This window comes from Opisthocomus hoazin, chromosome 8 (assembly GCF_030867145.1).
Source record: "Opisthocomus hoazin isolate bOpiHoa1 chromosome 8, bOpiHoa1.hap1, whole genome shotgun sequence".
Classification (NCBI taxonomy): domain Eukaryota; kingdom Metazoa; phylum Chordata; class Aves; order Opisthocomiformes; family Opisthocomidae; genus Opisthocomus; species Opisthocomus hoazin.
Window position 1 is genome coordinate 28,742,110 of NC_134421.1, and position 13,017 is coordinate 28,755,126.

General features: G+C 60.1%; 2 protein-coding genes across 3 annotated transcripts; both read right to left on the reverse strand.

Moving 5' to 3' along the window:
- Window positions 1-3,982: 3,982 nt before the first annotated feature.
- Window positions 3,983-8,767, reverse strand: MYF5 (myogenic factor 5). Of its 2 annotated transcripts, XM_075428479.1 has the most exons (5): window positions 8,706-8,767; window positions 7,606-7,881; window positions 5,326-6,524; window positions 4,855-4,930; window positions 3,983-4,736 (listed from the first exon to the last, which is right to left on the reverse strand). In XM_075428479.1, the coding sequence occupies exons 3-5, from the start codon at window positions 5,821-5,823 to the stop codon at window positions 4,543-4,545; spliced, it is 768 nt and encodes a 255-aa protein (XP_075284594.1). In that variant the 5' UTR covers window positions 5,824-6,524; window positions 7,606-7,881; window positions 8,706-8,767; the 3' UTR covers window positions 3,983-4,542. The 2 variants fall into 2 exon arrangements, with proteins under 2 accessions (XP_075284594.1, XP_075284593.1); XM_075428478.1 differs by having other exon boundaries at window positions 5,326-7,881.
- A 2,003-nt stretch (window positions 8,768-10,770) lies between these two features.
- MYF6 (myogenic factor 6) lies at window positions 10,771-12,521 on the reverse strand. The gene is made up of 3 exons (XM_075428332.1): window positions 11,929-12,521; window positions 11,611-11,701; window positions 10,771-11,421 (listed from the first exon to the last, which is right to left on the reverse strand). Exons 1-3 carry the CDS (start codon window positions 12,445-12,447, stop codon window positions 11,303-11,305), a joined length of 729 nt encoding a protein of 242 aa, XP_075284447.1. The 5' UTR covers window positions 12,448-12,521; the 3' UTR covers window positions 10,771-11,302.
- Window positions 12,522-13,017: the final 496 nt, after the last annotated feature.

Genomic DNA, 13,017 nt, shown 5'->3' on the forward strand with positions numbered 1-13,017 from the left:
TTAGTTTTACATTCCAGCCAGACCTTTGCTGGGTTCCTGGGTCCCGGGTAGGTAGCTGAGTCCCACTGCAAGCAGTGAGATTTGGCACTTTACAAAAAAAAAATCAGAACTAAAGATTTAGGGCTTCTTTGCAGATTTAATTTTTTCTTAGCCTATATGCTATATGCATTTTTAAAACAGAAAATATTATCAGTTCAAAAGCATATATTTACAGAAGAAGATCAGAGAAATAAAGAGAAAACCCACACATTTATTCCTCTGCTGCTACTCCAGCTTTGAAGGCCTCTCAGAGAGTATCAACTTCAAATGCACTTGATTTAATGCAGACACTGAACTACCTTTCTGCTCTCTCACTGAGCTTGCTGACCCTCGTATATCACGCCCACTATCACCTTCTTCAAGCACAGCTGACCAATGCCTTTGGCATCACGGCCACCAACGCCTTCCAGCAGATTGCCAGGCAGTCTGTGAGTGTTACTGATGCTCAGAATCAAACCAGACTCCAGGACTGGATGGTGCCTGTCAGCTGGGGTGGGGAGCAGAGAGCAGAAGACCTCTGAGCAAGTAGCTGGACTCTGCAGGACAGTGGGCTCGGCATGAGGTGTGCAAGCACCCAGGATGCGTAACCTCCTGCTGGAAGGCAAGCAGGGCACCCGCAGAATGAAGAGAAAATGTATCACGCTGTGTTTGGGAATGGGAGCAAGCCCCCAGCCCAGCCCTGGTCTGGTGGATGTATGTATCTCTCGGACAGAGTGGAGGAAACACCATGAGATGTAGCACAGGCAAAGAAGGCCACTACTGACACCTAAGCTAATACTGAACAGAAAACTCAAATAAAGCACAAAAAAAGCGCCTCTACAGTTTCTTTTTTACTCATTCCACTGATCCGGCTGGCTGCAGGAGGAGCTGGGCCCTGATGCCCCGGGGCGGCACGTGGATAGATGCACCGCTCACCCCCTCCACGTTTGGGGGTGAACTCCTCCATCCCTCACACAGGGTCAGATGAGCCGGCGGGATCCCAGCCCAGGCTCCAGCTGGCCAAGCTCATTAGGTCTTCAGTTGCCAGGCAGGCAGTCGCAGCCAGCTGTAGGGCTGACACCTCGGGCAGAGCCTGCCAAAGGTCAGCAGTCGTGGGCTGGCCAGCTGCGGGTCCTCCTGTGGGACCCCAAGGTCCAGCTGAGAGGAGTAAGGAGAAGTGATGAGCGAGTCAAGGGCTCTGCGGAGGAGAAGGAAGGGAGGGAGCAGGTCTGGGGTGGGGAAAAGTCAGCTGCCTGCTGTGGTTAGGTCTGGCTGCTCCTGACACGCAGGCTGAGCTGGGAAGGCAAAGATGCTGAATTTCCCCCAAAATGCAGCCATGAATTTGGGGTGTTCCTAGGCATATTTTGACAAACAGTATGAGTTAAGACCCCTTCATCCCCCAAGAACTAATTAATAAAAGTTTATCACTTTTAAGCCTTACCACCAGAGAAGAAAGAGGTTGATCTTTCCCTAAGGGGAAAATGAGCTTTTTTCCCCACAAGCAACTTCAGAAATACAAACACAGAGCAAGAAGGATTTTTGTCCTTACGTTGTATTTAAGAGATATTTGCTAGGTTCCTGTGTTAGTTTGTAATGTACAGTGGGCTTTTCGATCTGAGATTAAATATGTATTTCACTGAAGATCTCTGCTTGTTTTCTTAACAAAAGATACGAGAAGGTCTTCACACACACAAATAAAAAAGCACAACTGTCTCCTTCAGTCAGAATATAAGCCCAGAAAGCATGCTTTTCAGAGGTAAAATAAAAAATTGATTTTGTTTTTAATATTTGCACAGAATTATGCCATCCGTGGCAGTGGGTGACAGCCAGAAAACTTGCAGCTTCTGTGTCGCATTATTCTGATGCTACGAGGCCTCCCTCCACCTGCCTGCGAGACCACTGCCTGCCATCAGGGAGCCTGCAGCACTCAGCCAGCCAGCAGAGCTGAGAGAGGTGGAGCTCAGGTTTTCTAGACCATCATCTCCTCACGTCTTTGTGGGCACAGCCTTCCCTAAATTAATGTGAGTCGCACAGAATACAAATATTTCTTTTCGGTTCCACATTATTATTACTATTATTATTATTGTTATTATTATTATTGAATATGCAAAATCTGACCACAACAGCGTATCTCCCAAGACAGCAGTCTTTTACATCATCTTCTTCCCGATCCACGGGCTGAAGGTGGTTTCACGGTGCTAACTTCCACTCCTTCCGAGGATCGCAGTACATTTTGGCTCACGGGAGCGTTGTTTATGATGTCCTGTAATTAAGAGCTTGTTTCCTACAGGCATAGAACAAAACCCTCAGACTGTAATCTAGTCTAGTAGGACTGAGGAGGCTGTGGCCAAACATCCCACAGACGGGATACTTCTCCTCACTCTCTGAAACGTTGCTTCTCAGAAGTCTTGACCTTTTTGCAACTCTTAAAATGTCTGCCAGCCAGAGAGAGGTGTACATTACCGACATGTGATTTGCTAGTGTTACTCTGGGTACATCACAGGCGATCGCTTGCCAAGGTCAGCACAGTGCAGAATGAAACGCTGAAAGTTCTCCAGCTTAGCTCATTTTAAACCATCATTTAAAATGATCTGCGCTGTACCAGATCCTGGCCATAAGCAGCATCCTTGGGACTTCAGTCCAAAATCCCTGAGTATTTTGGTTGAGAGGAGCAAGCACCGCAGCAACGTGTGAGAAATCATGAATAAATCCAGTGATGTTCCCGGTCTTGCATAAGGATTTCTATGAACAGAAGGCTCAGGAAGTGATCGCCGTAAGCAAGAAAACTTGTGTTTGAGTTAAGGCACCTGCATACTCCTAAAGCACCTGTAATGACAAGAGTGTGCAAGTACCTTGTTTGTACCCCTGCATGACCTCAATCCAGGGTTTTCAAACCACGTTTTTTCGCTCGGCGATTGCTTGGGACCTATCTGTACCACAGAAAGCCCATTCTGGAAAAGGCTCCTCCTGAACTACTCCGCAGGAAAGAACCCACCTCAAGGTTACACAGCAAGGGCAGAAAGCGATGCTGAGGGAAGCAGCACGGGACGGGGCAGGCTGGCCTTGCCTCACGTCAGAAGCCCAGCCGCCGGCTGCCCAGCTCAGGCAAGTAGGTGCCACCTCGCCTCCTCCGCAGCCCTTTGTGGGAGACACGGTCCCCGGGTGTGCTGCGAGGACGGGGCCAGCCCGAAGCTAGGCTTCCTTCGCCCTCTGTTCAGAGATGCTGCCAGGGAGCAGTCAGGTGGTAGCTTTTTGGTGACATGACCAAACGGGGCTGGGTTCAAGTGAAAGATTTATCAGCAGTGAAAGACCACTTCCAGGCCCCTTGGCCACCCAGTGCTAACAACATAAACCACAAATGGCAAATACATCCTTACCCCACGCCCGTGAGTTGCGTATCCCTTCCCCCTCTGGGTCTTTATCACATATAGCATTTCTGGATGCACTGGAGGAGCCCATCCCTCCGTCCCATCTCCGTCTTTTTCAGGGGAGCCAGAAAAGTTTTGGATTACTGCTAGGGCAGTGCAAAGGGCCGGAAATTTTTCATGGTAGACAGACTCAGATTTAGTGCCTGGAAGCAAATACTCGTTAAGCCTGAAACTTATGCAGACCTGACCTGGCTATTTCTAGACCCACGTAAATAGTCTCATGAATTTTCATCCCAGCTTGTGGGACTAAAGTCATTAGGAGCAAACAGATCTCTACTGCTTTCCGAGTATTGTGAAATGCACCTTGTGGGTTGTGCAAGAGATACGTGCGGTTTGTTCTTACTCACTTCACTAAATTTGTCTCTGCCGGCACCGAGAGCAAAATTCCCCGATGGGGTATCAGGGCTGGATCACGCAGTTGTTTTACGGAGGAGAGTCAGCACGCAGTTCTAGGGCCAACTCCTCGAATATGTGTGCAGCCTTCACGCCCAGGGTAGCAAACAGGGTGGGGGGGAGGAAGACAACTATCAAACATTTTTACTCTTGAAGAAAACAAAGGAAGCTCTGCCTATAGCAAGAGGGGAACGGCAGGAGAATTTTGCTTCTCCAGGAGCCGTCTCTGAGCAATACCCACTGGTGAGGGGTGAAACAAGCTCCCAGGCCCCAGCCCGGCAAGGCGCTCCGTCTCCCGGCCCGGGACCGCCGGGACGAGCAGGTCCACAGGCGGGTCCACAGGCGGGTCCCCACGCAGGCAGGGCCCGGGGGTGACTGACTGAGCCTGGGCTGAGGCTGAGCCCCCCGCAGCCGGGTCTCGCTGCTCTCCGGGGTACCAGGGGAGGGCACCCCGCCACGGAAGAACCAGCAGGCCCGGCGGCTCTCTCACAACACGTTTTATTCGCGGCGGGGGTTGCGGGGCGGCGCGCCCGACCCCAGCCCCGGGGGGGCCCGGGCCGGGGCCTGTCTGCCGCGGGGGGCCCGGCGGGGTGCTCTGCCCGGCCCCGGGGGCCAGCGGGGGCCCAGCGAGGCCGGGGCCGCCGCTCTCCCCCCGGAGCTTGCGCGGCAGGCGGCGAGGCGGGACGGGGCGGCCCCCGGCCCCTCATAGCGCCTGGTAGGTCCGGCGGGGCGGCGGCGTCCCTGGCGTGCCCGGCCCCGAGTCGATGCTGGCGCTGGGCGAGAGGGAGCCGGCGTGGCGGAGGCGCAGCGCCGGCTCCTCGGCAGGGGAGAGGCGGTCCACGATGCTGGAGAGGCAGTCCAGGCTGGACAGGGCGCTGCTCTGCTCGGCGCCGTACCCTGCGGCAGGGGATGGGGGGGTAGAGCGTTACAGCGGGGTCCCACGCTGCCCTCCCCAGGTGCCGCGGGCAGCGGGGCGGCCCCCCCCGGATCCCTCCCCCCCGCGGGCCGGGCTTACCGTGGGCCATCTCGGAGCAGTACACGGCGTCGAAGCTGCCGCCTCTCGCCGACCAGACGGGGCTGCCGCAGTCGGCCTGCAAGACAGCGAAGGGGCGAGTGCCGGCCCGGCCGCCCCTCCCCGGGGCCGGTGGGACGCTCCCCCGGGCGAGAGCGCCTCGAAGCCCGGCGGGGATGGACCCCCGGCCCCCCCTCCCGCCGGGCAGCGCCTTCCCCGCCGCTCTAAGATGGGGGGGTGCGAGCCCTCGGGTGCCCGCTGGCAGCGTTCCCGGCCCCCCCGCGCCCCCGCAGCGCCCGTGTGCGTGCTCGGCGCTACACCCGAGAAGGGGCCTGTCTCACCGCCAGCCGGCCGCCCCTCCCCGATGCCCGGCGGCGTTCGGCCCGCTGCCGCGACGCTGGGCCGGGGGGGGGGACCTGCCCGCGGGCCCGCCTGGGGGCCTCCCCAGCCCCACGGCCCCGGCCCCTCTCTTACCATCCCATCGGAGCAGCTGGAGGTGGGGCTGGTCGGCTCGGAGCAGCTCTGTCCCGGCAGGTGATAGTAGTTTTCTACCTGTTCCCTCAAGAGCTCCTGGAGGCTCTCGATGTATCTGATGGCGTTCCTCAGGATCTCTACTTTGGGGAGTCTTTGGTTGGGGTTGGCGGTGGTGCATCTCTTCAGGGTCTCGAAAGCCTGGTTCACTTTCTTCAGCCTCCTCCTCTCCCTCATGGTGGCCGCCTTCCGCCGGTCCATCGTGGTGGACTTTCTCTTGCAGGCTTTGCAAGCCCACATGAGGCAGTGGCCGGCCTGGTGGTGGCCGGTGGGAGCTCGGACGTGCTCCTCTTCCTCGGAGCAGGCGGGCTCGGGGGCGCCGAAGGGAGCCAGCTTCCGGGGCTCAAAATCCTCGGGGAACTCGCCCTCCGGGGAGGAGAGGCAGGAGCTGTCATAGAAGAGCTCGGACGGGGAGAACTGGCAGCTGTCCATCACCTCCATCCCTGCGGCGGAGGCGTCGGGGCGGGGCGGCAGCCACCGGCTCTCGGCAGCGCGCTTGGGGCAATTTCCTCAGTAATTAGCGACCCGAGACGGAGTGTCCTTTGCCTGATGCGGGGGGCCTTTATATACGCCTGTGAGGGAGGGCTGGTCCGCGGCGGCCGCTCTTTATTAGCATACCCACCACATCCCCCGCCGGGGGCTGTCTGGGCAAGCCCCCTCCCGTCCCCAGGAGATTATTTGCTCCGCACCGCTCCTCTGGGCCTTTCGCTGGCAGACGGCCTCGCCGGAGCCGGCCGCGGCATCTCCCGACCCGAAACCAAGTCTGGGAATCTGCACTTTGGGGACGGAAGGAGAAAGAGGGGCAGCGGCCGTGCAGAAGCCACTGACACATGTCCCTGTGTTCCCATCGCCCATCACAGGCTGCAGTGGGAGAGGGCTTTATTCCAGCACCTACAGTGACTACTCACGTGTCTTTATTCCCCACAGCCAGGCCTAACCTAACCTAACCTAAACAATTTACCCCTCTTTTCAGACCTAAAATTTGTGCGTTTATCTCGGGGAGCGCTTTGTCCTGTAATTAAAGCCGTGCCACCAACCGTTTGAATTTACAAACCGGGCAACAGCTACGTGTGGTCAGGAGAGACGAGGAGGGGGGAACCCCAGGTTTTGGTGCTGTCGGATTGGGTCGCGGGGAAAGGTACCTGCAAAAGAAAAGTGTATGTGCTCGCTCCGAGACAAATCCCCGTCCCACTCTTTCCCCTACTCGTGCGACCCGGCGCTGCTGAAGACACAACAGTCGAGCAGTGCCTTGGGCTCGCTAATTTTCTGCTTGCAGGCAAGCTTGTACCGTTACAGATGCGTCCCAGCTGCCGGTGCAACAGGCCCCTCCTGGAAGTGTAAAATTTCTAACCCCGCAATCCCTAAGTAACTTTACACAAGCCGGGGACAAAAGCTCCGCCGGGCTGCAGCCGCAGCAGTAGCTGAGCGGAGCAGCGCAAGGGTCATTAGAGCGGTAATGAAGCCATTTAACAGGCGGTCGCTAACGCGCGGGAATCCTTTGGTTTCATCCAGGTGGCTTTTGCAGTCGGGGAAAACAGCATGAGCAGGCAAAAGGAAACCTTCCCTGCCCGGGAGCAGAGTTCTGCGGCCTAGGTTAACTCAGCAGGGAGAGCGAGGGAGCGGTCTGTGCGCCCGGGGAAAGGCGTCCTCGGTCCCCTCTCCTCGGGAGGAGGTAACGGGGAGGGCCCTGCGGTCCGCCGGCCCCAGGAGGGTCCAGGCGGGGAGGGAGCGGCCCCGTGAGAGGTCCTGGCAGATGCGCGCACCGCTGGACGGGCGCCCGCGGGCTGCGGCTGGGGGTCCCCGTCCGCCCCCGGCCCCTGCCGTGCGCACAGCCCGCTGCCCACCAGCAGAAGCGGGGCTACCGAAAGGCGGGGGAAGGCTGCGTCTCGCCCTGCTTCGGTGTATTTGGGGCCATAAAGGGGGGGCCCCCTTTGAAATGAATACTGCAGGGGAAGGCAGAGAGCGGGTAAAGGAGTAAAGCTAGGCAAGGGGGAGCTCAGGGTTTCAGGCTGCGGCCGCTCCGAGGTGCAGGCTGGCGTGGGGCCGGGCCGCACCCGAAGCAGGGCCGTTCCCCACCGTTTTCCCAAGCGACCGGCCGTCGGGAGCCCGGCTGCTCGGCGGGAACTTGAACCCCTCACCGGGCACAACGCACAGGCGCAGGCAGGCAGACCCGTCCGCAGCTGGATTTACCGCGTCCGCTCTGGCTAAAATAGACCGGCTTACAGATTTGCGCTTTGTGCACAGATAAACTCGATCTCTAGAAGCGCCGGTGGCAGCTCCGATCGCCTCTCGGCGGTTTCTCTCCAGGCGGGTGTCCCGGCGCCGAGTGGCAGCCCCGGGCCCCCGCTCCCCGGCGCGCAGGGGTGCAGCTCCCAGCTCTCACTCCTCGTCCAGGCGTGAAGAAACCTCCCTTTCCCCAGAAGCCTTTCAGGAACTTGGAAAATTTGTTTCCTTTTTCCTTGAGTGTTTCGGGGGAACGAGAAGGAAGGATGGAAGACCCTGTCACTCGGGAAGAAGAAAAAAAAAAAATCTGTAATTAGTATCCCTTAAGAGCCCCCGGCTCCTCTGGTAAAGTGATCTCAAAACAAATTTGTGAAAGTCCAGTAGGCGAGTGGAACTAAAGAAAAGAGAGAAAAAAAACCCCAAAGTAGGAGGCTGGCTAGTAGGGGGGCGGGGGGGGACAGTGCTGCATTTCATGAGCCGGGAGGCTCAGGTCCGCAGAGCGGCCCCAGCGTGCGCGCCGGGCGCTGCCTGCTCCTGGGAAAGGGCAGGGAGAACGGGATGAAGCCGTGGGGACGGCTCCGAGGGGAGCTCCCGGTCCCTGCCCCCCGCTCCGCAGCAGCGGCCGTGCCGCGGGGACCCGATCTCGCGTGGGGACCACCTCCAGAGCCTCCAATCTGCTCCCAAGCCCCGTCCCTTTCTATCGAAGCGTCGAGAGTCAGAAAACAGAAGTCACCAGGTCGGGGGTGGGAGGTGGGTCCGGGGTCCCCGCAGCCGCGGAGCACCCCCAGCCCCTCTGCAAAGCACTGCGCGGTCCCCCCCCCCCTTGGGGTGAACTCCCGGAGCAGCAACCGGCGCACAGCAGCGATGTTTCGGGGTGCGTTTGGTTTAACGGTGCGTGCGGGAATGGCGACGGCCGACCGAAGGGAAGCCGCCGTGACCCCCGCCTCTCCCCTCGGGCGGTCGGGAGTGCCGGTACCGGGGGCTCCTCCGCCCCGCGCCCCGCCAGCAAAACCCGTTCCCAGTCGGTGGCAGCCGTGTGAGAAACGTTTGGTTCCCCCCAGCGCTGGGAACGCTGCGCACCTAAGTAAACACATTAGTACCTGCCAGAGGGATTGGTGTGGAAGACAGCTGAGGAAGGCATTGGCCTCTGCTGGCACCCCGGGACTCCCAGGAGAGATCAAAGGGACGCGGAGGGGGGGGGTGCGGGGGTGGTGGGGGGGGTAGCAGCCTTGAGACTGGGAAAAGTCGCTGGTTCTTGCTAGCTGGGGGACGTCCCGGCGAGCACACGGTTCAGTTATTCCACCCTCTCCCTCCCCCCGCTCCCATTCCCCGCCACGGAAAGGTGGGAGCCGTGGAAAAATCGTGCGGGTTCCCCCGAGCCGCCGCGATCCAAGCGGGAGTTTCCCCCGCGGAAAGCAGCTGCTGGGTCGACGCCTTCCCGCCTTGCCCCCAGCCTCAGAAAATACAGCCGGCTGCCCGCCTCCCTCTCCGGGCTGCGGGCGGTTTTGCGGAGGAAAATACCAGATGCACAATAAAAAACAATTTAACACTCGGCGTCACTCCGGGGGAGAGCGGTGACAACGCAGCGGCACCGCAGGGCCCCGTCTCCTGTCCCCTCGTCCCCCCCCCACCGCTCCCGGGCCCGCAGGCAGCCGAGCCGGGCCCCCCGCACCGCTGCCCCCCCGCAGCCCGGCCCGCCCCGGGGCGGGGGGGGGGAGCAGGCGGCTCCCGGGCGGAGCGGAGCAGGTGGGGGGGGGGGGCGTTCAGCGCTCCATCCCGCTTGCCGGCGTTAAATAAACTGGGGGGGGGGGGGGGGGGCACTTGCACTCCTGTAAAAACTTCGGTGGCTTTGTGCGTGGCCCCAGCGGAAAAAGACTCCATTAAATCACAAGCTTCTCGTCCTTACCCAGTTATTACCCTTTGATTTCGCGATTCCAGGGCCCTGTTTGCTTTGGTTGGGGGACTTAGGTAAAGATTATCAAATCTTAATATCAAACACAAACATTTTAATTGCGAACACACTGAGGACCTTCACGGGGAAGCCCGGCACGTCAGCCGCAGCCGCGGGGGTCACGGAGAGTCTCTTCCGGAGGTATTTTCTTTATTTAATGAAAAAAACCACCCGGCCTTTAGGCAAACTTAAGTCGCTCGGGTTCCCCCGGGGCCGGCGGAGACCCCGCGGCGGGGCTCGGTGCTGGGCTGGGGGGACCGGAGCCCGCCCCTCGGACCCGACGGGGCGGGGAACCGGCTGCCGAGGCGGGGGACGGCTGCTAACCCCGCCGGCACAGGCCGGGGGGGATGGAGTCCGTCTGACACCTTCGCTCTTTTCCCCAAACGCGGGGGCTGCGTGCGTTCCCCTCAGCGCCGCTTTCGGAAGGGCCCGAGGGTTCCCCGAGGCCAAGGGGTTTATTTGGAACGGGAAAAGGGGGGAAGGGGGGGAAATCGTTGTATCACACCGTGCCGCCGCAGTTACTCCTTACAACGGAGCATCTCAGCCGGGAGCGACTGGAGCGAGGACTGAACTGGTTTAAAAACCAGTCTGCCCACGGGGAGCAAAGCGGAGGGCAGGGCGACGGGAGCCGGCTTCGGGGCCGTCTTCTTGCAGAGCTTCCCTCCCCTTCGGGCGGGCGGGAAGGGGCAGACCTTCCCCAAGCGCGGCTGCGACCTTTCCGAAAAAAAGAAAAACCACAAAACCTTAGAAGAAATCAAGGGCTAAAGCTGGCGAGGGGATGGCCGGCGGGCAGAGCAGCAGCGGGGTCCCTTTGCTTTTGCCAGCGCTGCGGCGAGCCCGGGGAGGGGGGGGGGGGGGGGCAGGGGGGGCAGCCGCGCCGTTCCCCGGTGGTCGCTCCTTCCCTTCCCGGGGTATAAACAACCCGTTACGCACCGTAACGCTCAGAGAGGCTGTGTCTTTTCACACCACTGAGTGAAAGGCTTCACATGTTGTTACACCCCCCCCGTCCCCCAACCCCGCTTAACTCTCTCCTCCCCGCGGGACCCCATTCTCTTCCCCCTCAGGCCCCGGGCAGCCGAGGGGAGTTCCCTCTCCCGGGCAGCAGCCGGAGCTGCTCCCACCGCCCTGGCGCGGCCCGCCGGGGCGGCAGGACCGACGGCTTCGCCGCAGACCGGCCCGGGGCTCCCCGGGGGGGGCGGCGGGAGGGACCACTGTAACACAAAGAGCTTTATTTTACAATCCGAGAAACCCGTCTGTTCTTATATACAATATCACATTTAAATATATATTTGTTATGTTTACAAAAGAGAGGACAGTACTAAAATTATTTACAGGAACGAAACGAGGCGGAAACTCTTTAAATACGACTAACACGACACGCAACCGACAGCTTCACGCAGACAGGAATGAACTTTCCGGTGAGTCTCAGACAAAGCGGGTCACCGGCACGCAGGTAAGGATCTTAAATAATTAAAAGAAAAAAAAAAAAAGAAGAGGGGTGGTCTATGCAACACAATTTAAAGAAAACTCATGGGGAACAAAAAAAAAAGGGAAAGAAGAAGGGGGAAAGTCTGTGCGGCTGGAGCCAGGGAGAGCCATTTTCTCTGGGGTAGGTGTACCCCGACTCGACCTTACCAAGGCCCCTGCCTGGGCTTTCCACCGTGTTAATTCGATTCGTTAATTAGTGCGGAGGGAGGGGGTTAGGGGGCTCCGTCTCCGTTAACCACACTACCAGAGCCACCGGGTTTACTTCTCCACCGCTTCCTCGGCGCCGGGCGGTTTGGGCTCGTCGGAAGAAATACTGTCCACTATGGAGGAGAGGCAGCGAAGGCTGCTGGAGGCCGACGACTCGACGGCGGGGCCTCCTGCTCGGCGAGAGGAACGGGGTTAAGGAGCGAACCGATCCCCCCGGCCGGGCCCGCGGGGCAGGGACGGCGGCACCCGGGGGCCGGAGGGTGAGAGGCCGCGGGGGCAGGGGAAGGGCGCGGGGCCGCGGCGGCGGAGGAGGAGGAAGGAGGAGGAAGGAGGAGGCGGGCGGCCGCGGAGCGAGTTACCTTCCTTGGGGCCGGCTCCGAGGGCTCGGGAATGGTCGGGAAGGCTTTGCCAGTCAGAGCCGCAGGTGCTGAGGAAGTCCGGGCCGGGGATCTGCGGCGGGAGCGGGGGACACGCGGAGAGAGGACGCGGGGTTAGCACGGAGGGCCGGGCGGGCCGGGCCGGCTGCCCGCGGGGGCCCGGGGAGCTCGGGCGTCGGGCGAACGGCCCTCTCGGCGCCCGCCGGGCCCAGGAGGGGACGGGGGGGGGGACGGGAGACGGGCGACGGGCGCGGCGGTTTCGCGGCTGGCCGCCGGGAGGGCCGGGGCGGCGGTGCTTACATTTCCCTGCTTGGGGCTGAGGCTGAAGGGGTCCCCCCCGACCTCCTGCATTTTCTCCTGCTGATCCAACCTGTGCAGGAGGTCCTGCAGCCGCTCGATGTAGCTGATGGCGCTCCTCAGGATCTCCACCTTGGGCAGCCTCTGGTTGGGGTTCGCCACAGTCCGCCTTTTCAGAGCCTCGAAGGCTTCGTTGATCTTCTTCAGCCTCCTCCTCTCCCTCAGCGTGGCTGCTTTCCGCCGGTCCGTGGGGGCCGACTTTCTCTTGCAGGTTTTGCAAGCCCAGATCAAGCACTGGCCGGGGCAGTGGGGGGGTTGTAGTCCCGGGGGTGCCAGCACATGCTCCTCTCCGCTGCTGTCGCTGCCGGCCTCCGGTGGCATTTGGTCCTGACAGGGGGACAAGGTGCCGTCGCTGCCTGGGTACAGCGGGGATCCCTCGGCCATCTCCAGCTGCTGCAGGACTCCATTCTCCCCGTCCAAGTAGAAGAAATAGGAGCCAGTTTCAAAAAGGTCCATCATCATGCTGTCCCTCGGCCTCTCTGCCTGCTTGAGTTGGGTTGCAGGCTCAAAAACACCCCGAGGAACAACCCAGATGGAATTTAATTAGCGCGGTGACATAAGTCCCCCCCTGCTTTATATAGGAGCTACTGAAACCCTATCCAACTTTTAGCTGTCGCGGTGCATCACCCTCCAAAACTGATTCCAGCCAGTCTCCTGGGCGCTGTCCTGAGAACATCTCCTATTTAGAGGGGGGGGGGGGGGGGGCACGAGGAGAGAGAGGCAAATTAAAAAAAAAAAAAAAAGGAAACAAACGAAAAATCAAATTACAACCTAATTGCCCCCCCCCCCATCCTCCCGAAATCCGTGAGCCGGGGTGCAGCGAAGGGACGTCAGGTGGGGGCTCGGGATCCAGTGTGGGTGTGGTGGGCAGCCCCGTCCCCGCTGCCGAGCCCCTGGGGGCACGGCTGGAGGGCGAAGGCTCCTGGCTTCACAGGGAGCCCTCCCCCAGCCCACCCCTCACACCCCGCAGCCCACGGTCCTTGTGCCCCGCTGCTAAGTATAGATCTATAAGGAGAGATTTCAAAGGCGGCC